Source organism: Stylophora pistillata, chromosome 1 (genome assembly GCF_964205215.1).
Source record: "Stylophora pistillata chromosome 1, jaStyPist1.2, whole genome shotgun sequence".
Classification (NCBI taxonomy): Eukaryota; Metazoa; Cnidaria; class Anthozoa; order Scleractinia; family Pocilloporidae; genus Stylophora; species Stylophora pistillata.
The window spans coordinates 24,539,297-24,562,690 of NC_142519.1; the positions used below are offsets into that span (position 1 = coordinate 24,539,297).

Sequence of the window (23,394 nt, forward strand, 5' to 3'; positions counted from 1 at the left end):
ACCAATCCAAAAAATAATTCTTGCATGCGTAGTAGTCCTATGTTTTAGTATATGTTTTTCCCTTACCTCGGCAGTTCTGTTATGTCGCACGTGGTTTCCATTTCAGAGTGTTTCAGCCGCTGAGACGTCATTTTTCCGTCCAGATACCATCATGTATTTCAAGGTAAGTAAAGTTTGTGGTACCGTGTTTGCTCCCCTTTTGGTCTCAAAATATTCACATACTCTTGAAAATTTAAAACATTGGCCGCCATGTTGGCAAGACACAACGTGAGGCATGCGCAAAGGGATTAATTTTGACCAGCCGCGCACCAATTTCCCGCGCAATTTCCCCGATAGGGCATGAATGTCACGCAGCACACGCGGCAACATGCTTTTCACGAGCAGCGTTAAATAGCAAAGACTGTTATTCAAAAATGAAATGCAGTGTATTGTTCAAAGAATGATGTTCTTGACACTGATCATACGACAGCCTAGTCCAATCAGTTTTCAATTTCCAGTTTTTCGGGAGCGAAGCTCGAGGAAAACTGCGAGTTTCGAGGAACAAATTACGTCCAAAGACAAATACAAGAGCACATTTTCGTGCTAAGTAGAGGCTATTGTGTTTATTATCCTTCTAATTCTTCAACGCGCGGGAAAAATGTTTACGATCAGCTTGCTGTTTACGGCGTGGGATGTTCACTTGTCAGGGTTAACCTGATACGATCATTTGAACAAAAAAATGTGTTCCTTTTTCTGTAATAACCACACAACGTTTCTCATCTTGAATTGAATTTTAAGCGCTGAGCCGTATTGGAAGTAAGTTTTGAAAATTGGGGAGCGGGTATATCTCGGCAAGTAATTCATGGCAGTCTCCATATAGACTCCCTGTTACCCAGTCTCCATATAGACTCCCTGTTTCCCAGTCTCCAAATTTGTGTACCCTGTGTACCCTGTGTACCCTGTGTACCCTGTGTACCTTGTGTACCCTATGTACCCTATGTACCCTGTGTACCCTGTGTACCCTGTGTACCTTGTGTACACAGGGTACACGTACACAGGGTACACAATTGAACGTTGTGCACGGTTACGTCAAAAAAGCCAACAGAAATTCAACAAATGGTTCCCCAACCATTCCACTTCAATTAACTACGCTCTTACAGGGGTACAAAGGAAGAAATTAAGAGAATAATTTAACGATACTTATGATTTACGTTTTTTTTTTTATCTGTTACGATTTAATTACAGTTGCGAATCATTGTATCCCGAAATGACTTAAGACATAACAAAATGTCGAAGTTGGAATGTGGAATTAATGCAATTCAAAATTATGTTTACCCTTGATTAAAAACCAGATTAATACAAATTATACAATATTGATATATTTCTGTAAATTGGGAGAACACACGTGTTCAAAATGAATGACTCAACGGAGTCTAAGAGACAGCTCTCTTCAAGTGTCCATGGTCCGAGTTGCAAATTATATCCCCTGTGTACACAGGGTACACAGGGTACACAGGGTACACAGGGTACACAGGGTATACAGGGTACACAGGGTACACAGGGAGTCTATATGGAGACTGGGTAAGAGGGAGTCTGTATGGAGACTGGGTAAGAGGGAGTCTATATGGAGACTGCCATGAATTACTTGCCTATATCTCCTAGGATATCCCCCAGTTTCAGTCGGAGGATATTCGGTCACGTGATGCGTTTTGACCAAGCCATAGGAGGCCTTCGATCAGCTGGGGAAGAGGTTGATCAGAATTTAACTAAATTCGGGGACCTGAAGTGAATAGGATCACTTACGGAAAGATACCCTCATTTAGGAACCGACAGTTAGGCCCAGTTCAGACGTCGTGCTTCTGTCGTGCTAAACTTAATTGTAATTAGCATGGCAGAAACAACTCCGATTCAGACGTCAGGCTAGAGTTGTACTGATTTACTGAAGCAAAGTAGCTTCCCGCGAGAATGCAATCCCGCCCAAAACACAGTAGCATGGTTAATCAATTTTGTTTGGCCCGGCGGAGGCACGTTTTTATCGCTATAGCGCCAGATTCGTGTAGCACAGCAAAGCATGTCGAACTAAATTGCTTGCCTAACTTATTTCAAAAGTTTTCTTCATACGCCGTTTTTCTGCCGTGCTCTTGTTGTACTTAATTTCAGAATTGATTTCGAAACGACAGGAGCACGACATTTGAACTGGGCCTTTGTCGTCACTCACGTGCGGCCGTACGTTGAAACCCAGTGGTAAGTGCTCTTAGGCAACAATTACGTCCTAGAGGTCTTCGCGATTACCTCCTGCTGTTTGGAAATGTATGGGGGAAGATGGTAATAAACATGAGTTTTGTGCACACAAGGTTTAAGATTTCTATTCTAACGCTGTTACCAGTCGCCCCCAACCCGAGAGACCCTACCACACATTGTACACCAGATTGTTACGCGATCGAAAAATGTAGACCAATAATAGTCGAATGTTTGAAACGTTTCAACCGTAAATTATCAATTCTTGAGGATTTTGGCTTTCGTTGGGCCAAATTTATAAAATTTACAAGTAAAAGACAACGCAATTGAAACTGACCGTACACAAGTTGAGTGTCTTTCAATCAAGTTGTCTGGATGTCCATATGCATTGTAGGTAATTCAAGAGCATGATACGCAACCAGATTCAACATCGAACACAATGTAAAACAAAACAAGGTTTAATTCTCAATGCAACGATAAAAGTTTAGAAGGTTAAGATAGAAAGCTATGTCTCGCCTCAACGTGAATTTTTGATGTGTTTATAGGTGCCTAAAATCGAAAAAATTAACATAGGCCTTTCGTCAAAGCGAAATCTTTGAGCTAGGAAGAGTTGCGATTTTGGATCAATAGTGCTCGTCAGCATGTTGAAAACTAAACACAAATATCAATTAACGAGTTCTTCAACTGTTTCCCACTTTATGTGCGGTAAATACTGCCCCGTGCCTGTGCTACGAGATGTGGAACGAATAAGAGGCCAAACTAAATTTAAAAAACACATCATTGAACCAGAAAGTGCTGTAACATTTGTTGGAATCAAATTCCTTTTCTGTAAGAAGTATTTTTAAGTACTAGAACATTATGAGGACAACTCAGTTTGGACTTGGTGAGCGGCTTTGTCCACCCTGTTCTTCTTCTTTATCGCTGAATTCTGCTGCTGGAGAGCCAGACCGTGATCGTGAGGCCGCTGATCGTGCGGGAGATGGTGAGCGTGATCTGGAGCGAGATCGTGATCGCTCTCGTTCTTTCTCTCTTTTACTGTCACGATGACTATCTCGGCTTCTTTCGCTTCGGCTGCTACGTTCACGGCGTTTGGGAGAACGCGATTTCGATCTGGAGTGAGATCGGCGGCGACGACGTCTGAAGAAAAGGAAAACATTTAATTGTCTTGTGACCATGAACTATACTAACACTGGAAATTTAGAAATACGTCCGAAAACTCTACGGACGTGGAAAGAGATCCCTCTTCCGCCTTATTTTTACTACCATTATAACAGTTACAGAACAACGTTTAGGACAACATACGTTGATCAACCTTTAAACCTGTACACAGAAGGTGTTGACATGCCGCCAGCTAGGCCACGTGCGACAAAGAGTAACTGCAGTCATATGTCAACACAAAACTGTAAAATGTAAAAACACTGCTAGTGGTCTAAGCCTCAGACGTCACTAACGATCAAACCTTCAAACCCCATAAACCATTACACACCGGGTACTGAAACTGACAGAGCACATAGGTTATCACTTTAGACTGCTGATTCATCCGCAGCAAAGTCGTAGAAACTACACAATACAGGGCCACTTCTGAAGGAGCGTAAATCTAGTGGCCCGTTTGGTTAGGCAGTGTTAACAAAGGAGCAAACAAGCTGGCTTGGCGCACGGTTAAAAGTGGTCCTGTATTCTGAAGTTTAGCCGTAATGTTACTAGTACCACAACTCAAAACTATATATATACCCGAGAAAAAATACTTAGGGACCAAAACCGTACCTTGGACTACGACTGCGGGAGCGACGACTGAAAAAAAAAAAGATAGAAAATAAATACATAAGAATCCATTACTGACCATGAAACAATAATTCCATTTCATGTCTAGTAAAGCCTGACTAAGTGGGGTCACCATATTCCAAGTTCCACAAATCTCAAACTTAACAGCAACTCCTATTGTGTATTGACAGTAACATGGAATTGCCTTGGTTCTGTTGCATTTCTCGCTGGCGTAAGGCACTTCACAAACCTTATGACACCCTCTCCACAAATCAGATGTCACTTTATCCTTGTACTATTGACCTCTTCTATGATGGGCTGTATTTTTCATTTTAGTTTAGGTTTTGAGACACCTGATCGTGAGGCACTGACTACATTGGTAGGAATTAAAAGCTATTTTACCTGTAAGAATCATCCTGATAGTCTCTCCTGCTACTGTAACTGCCACCACCATAGGTTTCCCTTTTTTCTTTGCCCCGCATCTGTTGTGGGGCTACAAATGGAATTCATTTGCAGTTAGACCATATTGACAGCAGGTGAAAACCCAATAAAACAGAAGATTCTAACACAAGTCACAAAATTCATTCCAGTAAAGTTATAAATGCCCAATTACATTGATAGTGAAACTGTAAGATGCACCTTTAAAGAAAGGAAATCGGTCTCTTACTGTAAATATATAGTTAGGAGGAATTACAATATTTACACAAATAAGCACCCCTCCACTTATCTAACATTTTGAGCCTCAAATGTGGTACTCATCTAAAAATTGGACACAACAAAATGCTCTCTTTTAATTTCCAGTATAGTTTTTATCTGTTGAAAAAATATAATGAACTCGTCCAGGAAAGCATCGAGGGGAGGGGGTGTCTATTTGCACAGGAGCTTTTTTCAATTCTGATTGACAGGCGAGATGCTTGTATAAGAAATGTAGTAACAGCTCCAGGGGAAGTGTTAGTTCCAAAGCATCACAGCTTTAACTTATTTTGATACTCAGGGGGGCTTATGTCTTAGAAGGTGCCTTACTCTTTCTGTCTCCTTCTGCAAACTGAACTTCCAGTTCTCTTCCCAGCAAAACAACTCTGTCCAAGTAGTAATGGGCATCTTCTGCATCACGGATATCTTCAAATGTATCATAAGTTAAGGCTTGACTTCCTCTTTTCCAAGCTTGACCTGGACCAGAAGCTTGAAGGTGCTGTCACTGCTGAAGTACACTTGATCACAATGATACTTTATGGTGATATGTCATGCTCCTTTACTACCTTCCCTTGCATTTCTGGCAGACTTGATAATAGCATAAGCAATGCAACACTCAAAAGACCCTTAGTAATGCTCTACATGTAACTGCAGCAAAGTTACCTGTAATGCATTTTTTTCTTAAAATACAAGAATTGTATCAAGGTTGAAGTCTACACAGATTTGCCCAGCCTCACATTCCTTTACAGCAGCTTTCAGCTGACTTTTGAAAGTATATCTGGTTTGGTTTGGTTTTGCTTCACTTCACCGTGTCATTGATTCAGAAAACTCATGCCATTCTCTCAACCAATCAGATTTAAACCTAAAACCAACTGCAACTAAGTAACACACATTTTCCCACACATTAGACAGTTTGCTGGTTTTATTGGCTTTTGTAATATCTTCCTTTGCTTTGAATGGTTGTTATTACTTTGGTTTTGGTTTCACAATACTCATCAAAACATGCTGAAAGCAACCTTTCAGATATCAGATTAGGTGAACTGCCATTGTTTAGAACTTTTACTTTCATGCAGGCACTTCGAAACAAAAGTCCAGCATCCCACACATTTTCTGAAGGCTCATATGACCATAACTTGAATATATAAAAATGTTTCAAAAATGAACATCAAAGTGATGTTACATGAAAATCCACCACAATCATTAATTGTATTGCCAGGTATAGAAATGCCTTGCAAGGGGTAGTATGTTAAATATTTGAATAAAGGTCACTTTCCTTTGGAAAATCTTTTGTCTGTAGACAATTGTTTGATCTTAAGAGTTGTATTTTTCACCCCTATGGTTCAAAGTTCCTTGAAATAAGGGATATACCCTATATAAAGGGGAAACTGAAAATGTACATCTTCCACCCTCTTAACAAAATGAGTTACTTACAGTATTTGTTGCTATTCTTTCAAAAACTTGATACTTGGATAACTGAAATGCCAGTGTTGACAAAATAATTGCTTGAAACATCATTTTTGTAGTCTTTCTTTGCACCTTGTCAAACTTTAAGATTTTGATGTTTCAAACTCTTTGATACTTTACTTTAAACTTGTCTCTGTACCAAGCTTGCAAGTCCCACTATTTGAACTTTCTAGGCCACTTTTATTTGTGGTCGGAAAGGAAACCATCATGATGACTCTGTTTGCCCTTTATTTGCCCTGCCCTTGTGCGACACACTTTGATCAGCAGGCCAACCACATTCTTTCGACTTGACTTTAATATTCTTTTAACAAGCCTAAACCTTTTTCTTTGTTGTTGCTGATGATCTTTTTAACTTGGTAGCACTACTACTTAATTCCTGAAAAAAATTTAAACTTAAGAATGAATAGGAGTTTCTAGAAGTCATAAAAACAGCAATGGGGACGATAAGTTAATTCTTGGATTCCAATACTTACATCTATAAATTTCATTCTTTGCAGAATTGACTCCACTTTTAACACCACTGCTTTTAACACGACATGCCCTTGCAACCTTTCTTTGCCTTTTCGCGCCTGGGTTAGTTGCAGCTTGACAATTTACTCTTTATAAGCTGATCTTTTCAATTATCATTACTCTTTGCTTTGTCTTTACAAGCTTTCATTCCGTTTACTTGAACTTTTTACTTTCGTTCCCACTTTGGATTAGCTGGGGCTTTAAAATCTTTACCGACTTAGCAGGCTTTTTCTTGAGGACTTTAGCTTTCGATCTTTCTCTAGCCCTGGCTACCAAAAGTACAACAAGATGATTCAGTTCTTACTTATTATAAAACACCAAACAAACTCAAAGGTAAAAAGAACCTTAAACGAATAACAAATCACAACATACAGAAAAGGATATTGAACATAGGCAAAGCCTCGAGACTCCCTCGTGTAGTAATCTAGAGGAATGTACACGTCGGTGATGCGGCCATACTTCCCAAACATACGTCGAAGGTCTTCGGGTCTGTGAAGAGAAAAAAATGGCGTTAGGAGGATTTAAAATACAATGGAGGTCAAATTAAGTCTCTGATGAATCTTACCTCGTATCATGGTGTAAATTTCTCACGTAAAGTGAACTGTTAGGCGGTCTTGAGTAACGACTCGACATCTTGCAAACTGAAAACCACGCTACAAAGCTAAATTATGGGATGGTGATTATAACATATGCGTATCGGTCATCGGTTTTGCTCAGTAACCTAATTTGGTATCGGCTACCTTTTTTGGAAAGCGAACCTTCTTTTCGTCGCTTGGCGCGAAATTCATTTCACAAAGCGCGCATACATTCTACATTTATTTACCCTTGCCTGGCCAACGACCGTTTTTTTCGTGAATCGATTTCAAGGAAAGTAATTTGTTCTTCAAATAATATGGACACAAAGTCCCCTGCATCACAGCAAAACAAGAAATCGCGTCTTGACAGCAGAGAAGGAGAACTCAGTTCGAGAGAGTCTCGTGAAATGAACAAGTCAGGGAACTTTCGAAAGACACAGAAGCGTGACAATCATAGGTATTCTTTTCAATCCTTCTTTGCTTTATTCCAGTATATTCGATTCGTAGATCGACAGGTTTAAAAGAAGAACGTAATTTTAAGGTTTTTTTGATGAGATGCGACTCAGATAATAACAAGATCGTGGGAATTATTAGACTAACTGTTCGAAGATTTCCCGCCAGAATAGAGTAGAGTCGCTTTCTGGGTGTGATGGTCTTTTGCATCGAAATTTGCGAACCAGCTGGGGTCAAAGACTGAAATCACCCTGATGTTTTTCGTTCCAACTTCCATTATTTACGGGCCATACTCTCACGACGTTACCGACTAAGCCGCAGAGCAATGCATAAATAGATATCCACTTTAAACATACCTGTGTAAATGGAGGATTGATGGCGCTCTCAGAGTTAGTAGAAGGATATTATAAACAGAATATACACGCGTCTAAAGAAATCGTTTTGTTTCAATAGGAGAAGGAGAGAAATACCAGAGAGTCAGTGCATATCACTGTTTCCTTCTGTCAAGAGCGACTGTGATGAAAACATCCCCGATGTGGATACTCCTCAAAACGAAAGAAATAAATGGGCTAAAACTACAAGCAGCAAAAAGACGCCTCCCAACAGATCGCATCTTGAAAGTCAGGACCTCTCCAAAGAATTCCCTCCTCTTGGTTCAAGGTAAATATTCATATCTGTTTTTGTACTTCTATGAGGTGTTCAAGTCTTCATACTGGCCCACTGTGAGGTAACAAGAAGGAGTTCTGCTTCTTGTTGAGGGTAAAATTCAAGTCCATGCCTCGCTTTTGTTGATATACCCTGATGGTTTTCTGGAATTCATTTATATGCCAGGGTTGAGAGAGACAGTGTAAAGGGCTTTAAACACACAGCAAAATGTTGTGGACCTTAGCCAAGGCTCAAATCCAAACCTCTTGATCAAGAAGAAAGCGTGCTAACAATATTAACCTGCAGGATCCCCAAGAGTCTGTGTTCATACTCGATGAAAATATTCTTGGATTTAAAAAAAATCAAATGCAAGGATAAGGATAGGTTGATCACTTGCTTAATAGAGCAATTTTCAGCTGAGTATTGAAAAACTAAGTGGATCACAGTGATCGATCAGAACAAAGCTTTACTTTATTATTAGCTAATGAGAACCTAAAATTGAAAATAAACAAACTTCTTAAAGTGTGGAGAAAATGGAAATTAGCACATCATGATTGTTTTGAGTTTTGCATCTGGTTAGTCAAGAGGATGATACAAGTTTTCAAGACCAATTACAGAGCAAAGTTAAGTAAGATCAAAGCAATCCCACTTTACTTTCAACAATCAATTAAAAATTTCTCTAACACACCCAAGAAGCTTATGAATCATTACTCTGTGCAAATTCACCAGTTAATAAACTTGCATCATGAAAGCAGATCTGAATTATTCCAAAATAATTCACTTTCTAAGTACATGAATGTTTGTTCTTTTTACTGATTTAAGTATCATGTGAATAATTATCCTCCAGTTATACTCCTGAGGTGTTAAAGGACTGGGGAAGTATAGTTGATGAAGAGGAAGAAGGAAGAAGAAACCCAGAGCATAAAAGGACAAATTTAAGGTATGTTTTGTTTTAACTTAGAGAAATGAAGTAAACTTGTCTGGAAAAGTAATTGTGAGAAATTTTATTGGAAAAATACCCTGCACAGTGCATCGATGAGCTGATGAAAAATCAGTTTGTCTTGAAAATATGAAAATGATTGGTCTTTTTACTCCTTTGCAGTGGTGGTACACCACTTGCTCTGAAAATTATTACAAAGGAACCACACCAAGTGTGAGTGACCAAACATCTTTTAAATTTTTTCTGCAAATCACGACAGGGAAACACCACCCCAGGGCTCCAATTTAATTTTTGGATCACTAACCCTGCGGGTTAGTAGACATCTTTTTTACTTACCAAATTGTCAAGTTTGGTATCCAAGCTCACAAGTTACGATATCTCAAATATAAAACATTTTGATAATTACAACTAGGACAAATTAAAGAGTAGCTGAAATTGCATGGTGACCTTAAAAACGTTGACAATTATGCACCTATTTTATTTCCCTCTCGTTTACCATGATTAGTCAAGAATAGTACATCTACAGCGGATGTATACAAAACATGGACCGGGGTCCATGGACCACCCCTATGGACCACCCCTTATTTTTTAAAAAGGAGATCGCCCCTGTTAATACGAAAATTTACTGGAGGTCAGGGTACGAAAAACACAGACTCGTATTTATCGCGCCCCCATCAATGGGAAGACCACTTGTTTTGAGATACAGAAGATTGAGTGCATTTCTACCCACAATATTTTCATTCCAACCCTTCCAAATTGCTATTCAATTGGGAAGACACCCCAACCACGCTTATTATACTCTATTGTGCATAAAAAATAAGCCGATTTATTTTATACGCGAAGTTTACCCTACAAACACAAATTTGCAATCAAGGTATATTGATGAAAAAGTTTAATGGATAGCTTGTAATTTTAATGTGAGGGCACAGAATCATTTAGTTTCTGTATTAAATTTGATGCATTTTGTTAAAACTAATTTGGTATCGGACTTTCAGACATGAATGTTAATTCAATTAACCCCAAAATAAATTATTTCATGCCTTGTTTGTGCTACATTTAGTACCGTGATCATGAATTTTACAGAAAAAAGGTCCAGTAAAATAGATTACATAATCTTATACCATGATTTTTGTGTTGTTATCAAAGTGTTGACAATGAATTTAAACTGGCAGAAAACATGACGAGGAATTCTTGCACACGCGGTTTCAATTACGCAGTTTTTGAACTTACGATACATACATTCTTTATTTATTTCAGAAACAAACTATATCTCAAAACGAGTTTATGGTCTTCACATTTATATGGGTGTGATAAATTCGAGTCCATGTTTTTCGTACCCTGACCTCCAGTAAATTTTCATATTAACAGCGGTGATCTCCTTTTAAAAAATTAGGGGTGGTCCATGGACCCCGGTCCATGTTCTGTATACGTCCCATCTACAGCACATTCTTGAAAAAGAGTTTAAGTTGATTAAACAACTTGAGTATTCTGAGTATTCCTCTGAGAGGTGGGTCTATGTGCTGAGGTCTACCAATATTTAAATATGTCAAAAAAACAAAAAAATGCATAATATACATTGTGAACAATAGGTCAATGCCAAATGATGACAGCGAAGTGCAGGAGACATGGATATGTAACTTTGCCCTCTCGTCAGCTCTTTCACCTCTTTCTTCTATTACCTGTGTCTCTTCCATTGTGAGTGTGTTTGTGTTTGTTTCATCATACTTATTCATTCATTTATCAACATCACATCACTGCAATAACTGTCTGATCTTCTAACTTTTGTGAGCCACACTACTCATCCATTGTGTTACTAACCATTGAACAGGCAGACATCAACTAGGATGTTCTTAACAGACTAGTAAGATTTATTTAAGAATTAAATCTTGCTTTCATAAGAACAACACATTTGGCAGAACATCACATGTTACCATGAGATGACCACAAATAAATGCTGGCTGATGGCTAAGTAACAAAACTTCATCTTTTGCAGTCTTCTTTAGACATATCACCCTAAAGTAATGTATAACTTTAAATAATTGAGATAATCCTCCAAAATGAAGGGTGAGAAAAAATTGAAATTTTTCTGGTGAAGAAATCAAGGCAAAATGCAGTAAGGGCAGTCAGTTTCTTTTTTTCTGTCCAGTTTTCCTTGGTCAATGATATCTCCGTGTACACTTTTTTATCTGACAGTCATTCCTTATTATTATGCTGTTTTTAGGCCTTCAGAAAAAGCAAACAGTGCAAGAAAACTACACAAATGACAACAAAATATTTTGGCACAGATAGAAAAAACTAGGAAGAGCTAGTAAAAATTCTGGCTTAGACATTGTAGCAATATACCTTAGAGAGAGATGTATAGAACACTTAAATATTGTATCTAGTGCAGCATAAAATGCTCTCTGGAGAACTTAATTGTACTAAGCACGTTTCATTACAACTTGTAGATTCAAAAGAAAACTACTGCTCTCAGAGTCTAAAGATGAAAACTTAAAACAGTTAAGCCAGAAACATGTCTTGACTGATCCACATAAACTGCAACAAAGACAAAAACAAATTGACATTGGGAAGAACACCTTGTCTTATGGGCATTACACATCTGCAGTGCCAAGGTAATTACTAGCATGCAATGCGAGCTCTACCATCCTCTACAGTGTTGAGTGTTGCTGTTTTTGAACTGTTGTAAGTTTTATCACTTGTCATTCAACTAATACCCTTAAAGAATATCCCACACAACTCTAGTAGAACTGAGATCACCATAAAATTGTCAAAGTAAATTCAACTTGGATTTTTTTAAGTTTACATCTAGCAAAAATAATGTCTCTTACATGCATTTCCTGCTAAATGAAACTGTTAGAGAACAACGCACTAAAGAAGATCCCAATACACCAGACAAGTTTCAAGTATGCAGCACCCGATCTTGGGTTGGCCAGGTAAAGCTTTGGCGTCGAAAACTTCATGTCTGGGACCCGCCATCTGAAGGATTAGAAGATTTGTTCTCTTTAACTTCACAGAGGTAGGAACATATTTATTGGTCAAAGTCAAGACTGTACTTTAAGGAAAATTGCAGGGTGCCCAAAGGTTCTTATTTAGGAAATCTGGAGTGCTCAGCTCCAACAAACCTTCATAAAAATGAAGTTAAACAAGTTTCCCAAAAACAAACCTGAGGCACCTGGGCTCTGCTGGACCACAACCCTGAAAGTATGGGTTAATGCACTGCCCACATTAACCCCTTAACTCATGGAAGTGATTAGCATGTGACTTTCCCTTGTGATATCCATTCATTATCCAGTAAACAGGTAATGAGGATACTCAAACTAATCAGTAAATTTTATCTTGGCATAACACCAAATTCTTGTAAATAACTAACAAGGAAATGTGTCATTGCTAGAAGGGAGAGTTAACAATCATATTTGGGAGTAGAGGGAGAGCTGTTGATCCATATGGAACTGTTTCTTTTGAACCAGTAGACATGTGACCAAGATGTTTTGTGACTACAGCAAGTGTTCTCAAACAATCAACATTCGATATTACTAATTTTTGTCTTTTTATTGTTAAATAATGGTTGCAAATGTTTTAATTTAACAGTGTTCAGTCGTTCCCTTGTGAGGGCAAGATGGAAGTGGATGGTTACAATGGTGACGCTGATGATGACAGGATGTCAACATCCACCCCAAGCAGTGTTGATGATGTGTTTGGTGAATTTGATCTTGATGCCTGTTTGATGAACGATGGCTTCCCACTATAATTTTCAAAATGTACCTATTCCGTTGTTGATTTTAAAAAGCTTTTACACTTGAGATTATTAATATTTAGTGTTAGAAGAATTTTAAGATTTGTGCAGATTTAAATAGGCATGGGTCAAACTTTTATTAAATTCTGACAACAGTTCATTTAAATTTCTCAAATGAGCTTTTAAATTAGTTTTAAAAAAATATATTGCAATGTTTAAACTGTGGCTCACAACTTGACCTTTTTTAGATAAGTTGAGTATCAGATTTTATTTATTAACTGCTGTCAACCATTCACCTTTTACTATAAATTTCCACTCATATTTTATTCTGAGTGTTTGTACAAAACTTACCTACCATGAAGAAAAAGATGATGTGCAGAGTAAGCAACATGATGTTACTTACTTCATTTGGTGCAGCACAGTCAGATAAGTTACTGGTAACCATTTTCAGAATTTTGATTTTACTTCTGTTGTAAAAATTAAAGACCACTCTTACTTCCTGCTGAAAAGGCAGCACTAGGTAACTTCAAGGGAATGTATGTACTGGAAATATTGATGGTATCCTTTAAATAAAGAGATGGACTTGTGACTACAACTACTTAAATGTGTGCATTGAATGGCTTGGGGCATACCTGCATCAAGGAAACCTTTTGAGTGTTCCTGCATTTTTGTTTGTTTTTTTTTGCTGGTATCTGGTCTAGAAATTAACCGTAAAACCTCAATGGAAACATTTTGTTTGCTGTTTTTTCATCCATGTGAATTATTCACTTTTTCATTGTCAATTGAGTTTTTTTTTTTTTCTCAATCAGACACCTTGGGAAAACAGACTGTTTATTCTAACACATTTTTAGCTGATTTAATTTTCTCTGATGGTGATTTTTTTTTTACCTGGCAGAAAATGATAAAAAAAAAAAAAATGAAAACAGGCAATGAATTTTAGAGTAGTTAACGAGCTAATATCTTTGAACTGAGACTACAAGTGCTTGAAAATCTCACCTATTACTATTTACAGAGTGCAGCTGAGGAGTTGAACTCAGGGCAACCAAGAACAAATCTAGTGAATGGCAGGGTGGGACTTGAACCTGGGACACCAGATCACAAGTCCAGCACCCTTAAAACTCAGCCACACTGCCTCCCTTTATAATTATTTGTAGCATGCATAACATGAATGACTATTGCAAGTTAGATTACTCACTGCAGACAGGATACTATTAACTCTGTTATTGCTCCTACACTACTGTTATTACATTGTTCTACCTTTGTTTTTGTCATGTATGCCAGGTGCCCACATGAAAAACCAAACAATAAAATAAATCATCACACAACCTGATTTCATAAAAGTTGTCTTTATTCATTATTGCTGTTTCATGTACATTGACTTTCATGGCTGCAATTTTTAAAATTCCTTTCAATAAAATCAGTTATGCAACTTTGCTTAGTATGTTGTTCTCAACTTCTTTTGTTAACTTTCACAGCCAAATTGATCCCCATGCACATGGTAACTTATACTTTTTTTGTACAAAACAGCAGAATATATCTATATGTATGTGACATTACTTTATAAAAATTATTTTTCCCACTTTTTAGTTTTCATACCTAGCATATCTTACTCCTGAATGGCTATTCTCTATTTACAAATTGCTTTGGTATGAGAGGGTTTCTGTCTGGAAACTGAATGAGCAAAGTACACTTCTCTGTTTCTCACAGGTAACAAAATAATGAGGTAGTAAATTTTCATATTTCGGGAAGGCAGTTAAGTTTGCTCCACATAAAATAACTTGCAAGAAAAGCAAAATACAAAACAAGCATATTGAGTCTAGTTATGATAAAGGTCAGATCACTCATGCTGAAAACTTTGAGCAAAATGCCACAAGTGTCACCCCTCCAAGTGCACACAGACTAGGAGACCCCATCTGTTACACATGTAATACCAACAATAGAAGGTTTACTGCAGTTGAGATAATATTAACTTGACTAAATTTCTGAAAGTGCAAGCTTTGAATGCCAACGTTACTGCTCACAGTGCCCAGGTACTGGTGGCAAGGACTTGATAACACCAGAAATATCTTTGCTTGCAATGAATTATGAAAAGTGAATTTGCAACCTGTATGCTGAAACTTCATCAAAGCAAAGGAAATGGAGATTAAAAAACGCTGCTCAGTCATGCCCAGTTAATTCATCTTTGTTCTGCAACTTATCATGTAAAGTGAAAGTTGTCAGTTTCTTATTCCACTGAAAGTGTAATGAGATACTTTAACCATGATTAAAAAACCAAAAAACTGAACTGTCCTCTTCAAAACTACTTGCATGAAATAACAGGTGAAGAATGGACTTCATTTACCAATATCAATAAATGCAAGTGGAGACAACCTTTACTTGACTAATCTGAAAAGTTCCTGGATGCAAAAGATAGCATTGGTGACATTCACAAGGAAAAATAGGTTTCCTCAATATTCTCATTTAGACCAGAAATTCTTAGATCATTAAGATTAAGAGATTGAAAACTGTTTGACCACTTAACATCAAGCTACATATACTTATTAACCAAACTACATATTCATTGACATGTTCATAAAGCCATGTATTTGGCAGTAAAATATATGACTGACCTATATATTTTAAATTCAAAAATGAAAGCTATGTAGCATGAAGTGAGACAAATTTCCCAATAAAACTTCTGCAAAAAAGAATTTTAATGCTTTGCATAATTGCTTCATATTTTCTGAGATGACTTTACTACAACTTGAAGGGTTGGAATATTCCATAAGCTCAAAATAAATTGTTTTGTTTTATTGTATTGGTATAATGGGCACAATATCTTGATAGCGGCAATGTTAACTACTGTCTGATGTCAACATAAGCTGGTTCTGTCAACTGTCTCAACACCTCCAAAAGTATAGCACTTCTTCAAAGTTTGCATTATTGCACCTTTCATTTATGGAACACCTAACAGTTACATGGCAATTAAGATTTTATAGCTTTTTACAATAAGAGAGCCTTTCACATCTAGCTTTCTTGAACCCAAATTTACTGCAGCCACTATCTCTGGTTCTTCGTAAAGAGTATATCACCCTTTAATCCATTTTTTTGAACACTTCACTTCAATCCATATTGACATTTACTTCTGCTCGGCATATGGGACATGTTCTGTTTGACTACAAATTGAATAGAAATATAATCAATGGCCATTCCATTAGCTATCAAACTAATAAATGAAACAATTTTGGGATACACAGTCTAACCATTACTAAATGTTCTTTTTAATCATTGTTGAATAATATTCATTCATACAATTCCAACAAACTACAGATTATTCTTTGTCTGTTATAGAGTCCTTTACAAGGGGTGGGAAGTCACCACCTCTACTCAAATTAGACAGGTCTTATCTCTTTTTCTGGTTGTTTGAGGCAATCGTAAAATAGTTCTGCGCTGTTTTTCTACAAATAAAAATAGATTAAACCATGCACCATGATTCAAGTCATTACAGTAATTAATATTGCTTTTAATTGACTTTCCAATATCAGTACAATCCATAGTCAGTTTTTTTCTTAATTTCAAAAATTCATGTAAATTGCAAACTTTCAATCCATCAAAAGAGTTACATAAACATTATTCACAAGAAATTTAAATCCTTAGCCTGAAACCTTGAAAGAAACCATAATTTCAAAGCTCCTGGAAATCACAACTGTTCTTACCTTGAGCCATTTGTCAATACACCTTGTGTGATACTCGTGCAGACAGGGCAAGACTCTGACAAGCTGTTTCTCTTCAAAATCTACTAGGCAAACCACACATCGTTTTTCATCAGCTTCTTCCTTTGCTCCTGCTGTCACCCGGTATGTGGGAAGTTGATCAATTTCTACACGAGACAATCCTTTAGGTTTTACCTCTCCCATTTGCTCTGCAAAGTTAAGGAGGGTCTGCAAGAAATGTTAAGAAATTTTAATAACCATGAAGAGACACTAAACAGCTGGCAATATCCTCATAAATTGAAACTTACCTCGTAGTTTTCACGTGGATGTAACTCTTCTTCCCATGAAGCAGGAGTTGGCTGCGTTGCTAACTGCTGCATGGACATCACAGATATTAAATGATAGAGTAAATCAGGGTATGGATGTACACCAGAGTGCACAGGGGGAGGGGGTGGTGGTGGAGGTGTGCGGTGGGCACGCCGGGATGGCCAACCTGGATGGGATGTATTATTATGATGCCATCTTCGGTAGTGTCTGTAGTGCTAGTAGAGACAAGAACAAACATGGATGTCTTAATTCCTGATTTACAAATTCCACAACTGAACTGTATGGTCTCTTCATTTATAGAAGGGGTGTAGGTATGGTAATCCTGGAGTAAAACAGGAAGAGAGCCTTCCTCATTTTATCATTAACTTATTTCAATAGACTACAAGACTCATTTTCTAGCTGATAATGATTTTTTTGCTTGTTTTTTGTTTTGTTAAGATTCAAAACTTTACAGAAGTGAGGAAAAAAAACCAGCCACACATGTTAGATTAGAATTACATCTTACCATACTTCCAGGTGTAGGGTATGGGTGGTATGCCTGTGGCTGTGGAACTTGAAAAGGAGGCTGCACAATATGATGATGATGGTGGTGGTGATGGTGGTGATAATGATGATGGTGGTGTGTACTGACTCCATTACTTCCTCTGCCATCAACATCCATCTGGAAAAAAGGAAAGGAAAGAAAAAAGGAGGGAGAGAAGACAGGAAGAAGGGAGGAAGGAAGAAAGGAATAAAAATCAAGGTTAAATTCTCATGGCTAAACTTGGAATTGAGGAGTGAAAGGGTAAATCATTATCAAAATATTTACATCAGTGTTTTTCTAAAGAAACTGTTTGGGGCTGCGTCGGTGGGGGTAACGAAATAATTTGGATATATCAACAAAGTTGAAATGGTAAATTGGCCACCGAAACGATTACAAAAGCTGACGTTTCAAGCGTTAGCCCTTTGTCATTCGCTCCGACGAAGGGCTAACGCTAGAAACGTCAGCTTTTGTAATCATTACATCAGATATATTGCTTCTGAAACTTTATTTTCCCATAAACTGTGTTTCAAATCAATAATAAATGAAAAACTTATAATGATAATAATAATAACAACAACAACAACAACTAATAATCCCAGCTAATCATAGTTACCTTTTTTTCTGTTTTTAAATTTTCTTTTCGCATCTGTCTGTGACAGGGCTGGCTACAACAATTTGGTGTAATAGTCTAAAAAGTTTACTTACTGGAGAATGGTGAGGCTGAATGTATGTTGGAGCTGCAACAGGAACTCCTGCAACTAGCAAAGAGTTTGGTAGGCTCGTAACCGGTACTGCTCTGACATGATCAGGTATTTGATCCACATCAATAAGAACTGGTGGTCCAGAATGGGGTGGGGGATGTTGCAAAGGAACCGTAGATCCCATACTGAGAGGGCAGAAATTGTTGTTTGTTGGTGGATGGAAAAGTCTATTGTGTGAGGGGTGATGGTGTTGCTGTTGCCTTTGATGAAGAAAGGGGCAGCTATGACTCGATGAACTCCTAAAACACAAAATTACAGCTTTGTCAAAAGATTGAAATAACTTGACAGATGCAAGTAAAGCAACTTAGGATAGACCCTAACTGATTCAAAACAATTTGCAAAATTTCACACATATGGCAGTTAAATAGAGTACTCACCCATGACTTTCTGAGGGTAGGTGACCTGGTGGATTATTAACTCTGTGGAATGCTGATGAATGATGAGGATGAGTTGGATAAGGAGGCATATGCCTTAATGGCTGATGTGGCATTGTCGTTAAAGAGCCTTCGCTTGTGAGATCAATGACTTGTGGGCTACAACTTGACTTTATATCACTCTAAGAGGAAATTAGTAAAACCATAAAAAATAAGTGCATAATAAATATAAGAATCTTGTGAGCTTCAACTGTTGAGCAAGCAAGGTTTACCAGGAGCTTAGCACTGCTGCATGAACACTTCTTGCAAAGTGTGCAAGAATTGATGAGGTGAGTGAGACAAGCTGGTGTCGGGTGTACAAGGGGTTCTAGCATAAAATTGAGCCTCCAAGGACACTAGTGGCCCCTCTTAGAGACACTTCATTGCACTGTCTTGTTCATCCATTGGATAAACAACATCTTGTCCTTCTATCAGTAGTTTTTGAGGAGTTTCAAGAACATATCCAATGTTAAGACTCCCAAAAGTCATTTTAAGCCTTTAAACAACACACAGGTTTGGGTCATAATGAAAGGATCTGTCATTTTTCACCAACTTAAATGGTTATTTGGTCATGGGTGGATACAGTGTAATTGGAAAACAATGACCTCCATTTTTTTTTCTGCTGAACCTTACATAGACCTTGCTTAGCTCACTGGCTACAAAGCTATGAGATGCTTGAAATTTTTCAACCATGGTTACTTCTTGACTTCCTGAAATATAGCTGAAACATGGCTTGGAGTATTAAAAGCAGAATAGTGTCCTGAACTAAATCCAGGGAAATTGTTAATTTTTAAAACAAAACAGATAAATTGTGTCAGTTATGCTTACAAGGTCAAGACTCTGAAGTGCCTAAGATATAAACTGAATGATCAGTAAGTGCCAAAAAAATTACTTTGTGAAGGGGGTACGTAAATATAATTACCTTGATGATAGTACTACAAGAAGCTCCAGGATGCTCTAATGGAGAAATTGGTTGCAAGCTGGGAATCAATTCTCTGGCCATATCATAACCAATCTGTACTTGAAAAACAAGTTATAAATTGTAGAAGCTTTCTTCTATCATGTTTGGCATGAAGCTAACTCTTACACAGTGAAATCAAACTACACTTGTTCAGTTATTTTCCATGAGGTCCCACCATGAAATATTTTCCACTGGTCCGGGTACCGGTAATAAAAATTAGCAGGGTTTCATACTTCTACTATAGATTACATCAGAAGTAATAGCTTTTTATGTAGGGGAATTATTACCTACCCACTGGACATGGAAAGTAACCCCAACTAATTTTAAAAGATTACAAGATGCTGACCACAAAAAAAAAAAAAAAAAAAAAAAAAAATTGCCAAAACAATTTTCACAATAGCCTCACAGCAATGTATCCTACTCTTATCTCCACCTTGTGGACCACATTTGATCCCGCCAACTATTCTCAGACCCTTTTATTTGACTACTGACAAACCCAGGGGAAAAGGTGGCCAGGATTTGGTGAGATACCCCCAATCCCACTTGAGTTCCCAGGTGGAGGATTCTACCACCTGTTTATTACTGGGAAATCCCAGAGAGATCAGTCAAGCACATCAAAAAGCTGCAAACTGCATAGATGATTTTCCCCTTCATTTCTGTGTGTTGATTTACAACCAAAAAAACTCACTTACATATAGTTACATAAATTCTGTTGTTTACAGATTCTTTGAAGTGATAAAGTGATATGGACCCACTGTGTGAGAAAAACTTAAGCTCTGGATTCATTGGATGTTTTTGGGTACTAAAAAATATTATCCTCAACACTACACCAACCATAGAATAACTAAAAAAGATGCAACCAAAATTTTCTTGAAAAAAAAAAAAAACTTTTGCATTGTCAGTTGCGTAGCGGACACTGAACAGTTATTCTGTGAAGCAATCGAGTGAATCAGAGGGAAGCATCTTGAGGAGAAAAAAAAAATAATAAAGTGCGGAAAAGTGTAAAGGGCGTCCATTTCTAAAAGCAAACCCCATGGCTGTAATCTGTCTAAAGAGGAACCGCAGACAAAGTACTGAAACGTGATAGGTTGATGTAACCACAAACTTAAAAGGAATCTGGGGCCAAAAAAGTCTTGTACATATTTTTCCGTCTCTGAAAAACTGTAGGAATGATTTCAACTTACTAATGTGTGAAGATGCTGGGTTTCACTCACGCTTTCGAGATAACTTCTACTGCAACACATGATTCGACTATTCCGCTCTGATATTTACCGACAGGTCTCATTGCCGAGGGAGTTCTTTCTTCTTTTGATTTTGCCGCTAATTTGACGATTTTGCGACCAGGCGTGACGAACGCGCGTTCGCACGATTCCATTCGAATCTTTGATCAACGATTCGCAGTCAGCATCGTTTTAGAAATTTCAAAGTTACCGGGAAATGAAATTTTGTTCCTAAACTTACACTAAACGCGTAACGTCTCAAATAAGCAATATTGTCAGACCAAAAATGACTGAACCACAACGTCATCTCAAACAATTCCTTTTGACCTCTAATTTATGCATGAAAGAGGACAGCATGAAATGCTCCCCGCAAAGAAAATTTTTGGACTAAGAACTAGTTCCTGCATTTGCGCAAGTTTTCATGTTAATGGAAAAACATTTATTTAACCTGTAAGCGAAAAAAAAGTATTATGAGGAACATAGTAATGAAGTTCAAGGAAAACGACAAAGAAATGTACATACATCGACCCAGCTGAAGACAGGAATACCGCAAAACATTTACATATGGTTTTCCTCGGTAAAGCGTCGGCAGAACTGCAATCACTATTGTCAAATCGTTGTTTCACTCATAGAGAAATGTTTTTGAATCACTAAACTTCTTTTACTTCTCGAATCAACGCAAACAAATCGCAATAAACCTTCTCCACATCACTCCCCCTTATGCCTTTTTCCTCAATAAATCTTCGCAAACTTGGCATGTTTGAGCGCCAACAACTTTGTCACAAAATTACAGTTCAAAAGTTTAGTCTCTGCAAGATCGGAATTTATCGAGCGATGTTTCTTTTGAAGGGAACAATTGTGGGAACGGCAAAAAACAAAACTGCCGAGAGCAGAAAGCTTTTTCGCCTTCAACGAACTGGCTGTTACCTTGCCTTCAGTTCCGTGACTGAGCTACTGTTCATTGACAACCTCCTATGTTCGAAGAGAGTCTACGACAAGACTTCTATAAATTGAGCAACCTTTGGCAAAATCAGGACATAACCAATTAACCGATTCTCCGATCGATAGATAGAACCTAGTACTTGCTACTGAACTGGGCTCCCTAGACGGGAAACTCTCTTGCTTTGCCTCGCGAGCGACCCGACGCACGGTCAAAACGTGACGGAAAGAAACATAGTCGAAGCTTTGAAACAAACATCCAATGAAATACACAATCTTTCGCCTTCGCTCACACGAAAACAAGTACAGCACATTTAACATTCTTCACTGGTTCGATGCTCTTCGAATACCTTTGAAGATTAAAACCAGACCCACCTCTCGATACCGGGGTACGGTTGGTTCGCTGTTCGTCACAAGGTTCAAAGAATTGGTTATCGAGCCGATGCGTTTCACTGTTTCTTACTTTTCCGAAACTTTATAGCCCCAATCGTTTTCATCTTTTTGTTGTCAGTCCTATTGCTGTAGAAACTTCAATAAATCGTGCGTTATCTCTCTGAGCTGTTTCGGCCCAAATCGTCGTTTCCAATGAACGAATCTTAGAAATAAAAACATTTCCGCTTAAAATTCGATCGTTTGCTGTAGCCAGTTAACATATAGAGAAAACTGGAATGTTACTTTCAAAGAATTTATTCGTAATTCCAGATCACCTATAATATTTAATTTATGGAGATGACATTCTACTACATTGCTTTAGAAAGCAATAACAACAGACCGACATATGTTCATACCAAAAGGATCCTAAAATCTATCTACATAACCTACCTAAATGTTTGCTCTTCAGTTCTTAGTTTCCAGCCGTAAGTCCACGAATGAATCCACGATTGCTTGCTGAAATGATCGGATCTTCTTCAATCAACAGCCCTGAAAAGTTTCAGATCGGAATGGAAAAACGAGAAAAAGGAATATATTTACGAGAATGGACTACTTCTTGCACATGGGTTTGCGGTTCTTTGTGAAATCGATCAATGGAAAACCTCCCCTAGTCTTTGTTGACATTTGACATCATAGTCAGTCATATTGTGACGTCACTTGACACTTCTTGAAGCCCCAGCCCACTGAATGCATAATCACCTTGACTCGATATTGTCCTTCCGATCACCTACAGACCACATCCAAGCAAGTTTTCGTTGTGTTTGACGAATTTCATTCGCACGAATAATTATTTATGACATGCTGATTCTCTGATCGGTTGGGAAAAGTCAAATTTACAGGATATTCTCTTCGTAATTTTAGATATGCGTCACTTTGGATTAATTCATCTTCGTCCGGAGTACGTGTGAGGCGCCAAAGCTTTGTTGTTTTATCTCTTTGGTATGCTGCTTTAAACATGTTCAGAGCGAAAATTTGACTGAACAGCAAGATAAAGCAATATTACTGCTTTATACTTTGGTATTGGAAAAGAGTTTTTCTGAGCTCACTTCCGGTCTAATGAGGGGCGGAAAATTGTCGTAAAGAGAAATAGCTCATGGAAATAAGCCTTGCTTCGGGTTCAACAAAGTATTAATTA

General features: G+C 37.8%; 3 protein-coding genes and 1 pseudogene across 8 annotated transcripts in view; 1 reads left to right on the plus strand and 3 right to left on the minus strand.

Annotated features, from left to right (window-relative positions):
- LOC148741786 (uncharacterized) overlaps positions 1-287 on the minus strand; it is an 8,411-nt pseudogene extending 8,124 nt beyond the window's left edge. Inside the window, exon 1 of the transcript XR_015995884.1 lies at positions 67-287. The product of XR_015995884.1 is annotated as an uncharacterized LOC148741786 (transcript). The remainder of the gene's footprint in view (positions 1-66) is intronic.
- A 2,372-nt stretch (positions 288-2,659) lies between these two features.
- Positions 2,660-7,297, minus strand: LOC111331171 (transformer-2 protein homolog beta). Its single transcript, XM_022936233.2, has 6 exons — positions 7,211-7,297; positions 7,030-7,134; positions 5,002-5,105; positions 4,381-4,471; positions 3,982-4,008; positions 2,660-3,354 (listed from the first exon to the last, which is right to left on the minus strand). Exons 1-6 carry the CDS (start codon positions 7,276-7,278, stop codon positions 3,087-3,089), a joined length of 663 nt encoding a protein of 220 aa, XP_022791968.1. The 5' UTR covers positions 7,279-7,297; the 3' UTR covers positions 2,660-3,086.
- A 121-nt stretch (positions 7,298-7,418) lies between these two features.
- LOC111331199 (histone RNA hairpin-binding protein) lies at positions 7,419-13,589 on the plus strand. Its single transcript, XM_022936261.2, has 6 exons — positions 7,419-7,677; positions 8,127-8,333; positions 9,166-9,258; positions 11,706-11,870; positions 12,116-12,274; positions 12,847-13,589. Exons 1-6 carry the CDS (start codon positions 7,538-7,540, stop codon positions 13,004-13,006), a joined length of 924 nt encoding a protein of 307 aa, XP_022791996.1. The 5' UTR covers positions 7,419-7,537; the 3' UTR covers positions 13,007-13,589.
- A 732-nt stretch (positions 13,590-14,321) lies between these two features.
- LOC111331197 (uncharacterized) lies at positions 14,322-23,394 on the minus strand. 5 transcript variants are annotated; one of them, XM_088746630.1, is made up of 9 exons: positions 22,959-23,394; positions 22,650-22,748; positions 19,630-19,722; positions 18,672-18,850; positions 18,239-18,533; positions 17,516-17,671; positions 16,992-17,225; positions 16,687-16,911; positions 14,322-16,146 (listed from the first exon to the last, which is right to left on the minus strand). In XM_088746630.1, the coding sequence occupies exons 3-9, from the start codon at positions 19,708-19,710 to the stop codon at positions 16,093-16,095; spliced, it is 1,224 nt and encodes a 407-aa protein (XP_088602756.1). In that variant the 5' UTR covers positions 19,711-19,722; positions 22,650-22,748; positions 22,959-23,394; the 3' UTR covers positions 14,322-16,092. The 5 variants fall into 5 exon arrangements, with proteins under 5 accessions (XP_088602756.1, XP_022791994.1, XP_022791993.1 ...); XM_022936259.2 differs by lacking the exon at positions 22,959-23,394 and adding an exon at positions 22,203-22,422 and having other exon boundaries at positions 22,650-22,863; XM_022936258.2 differs by lacking the exon at positions 22,959-23,394 and having other exon boundaries at positions 22,650-22,863.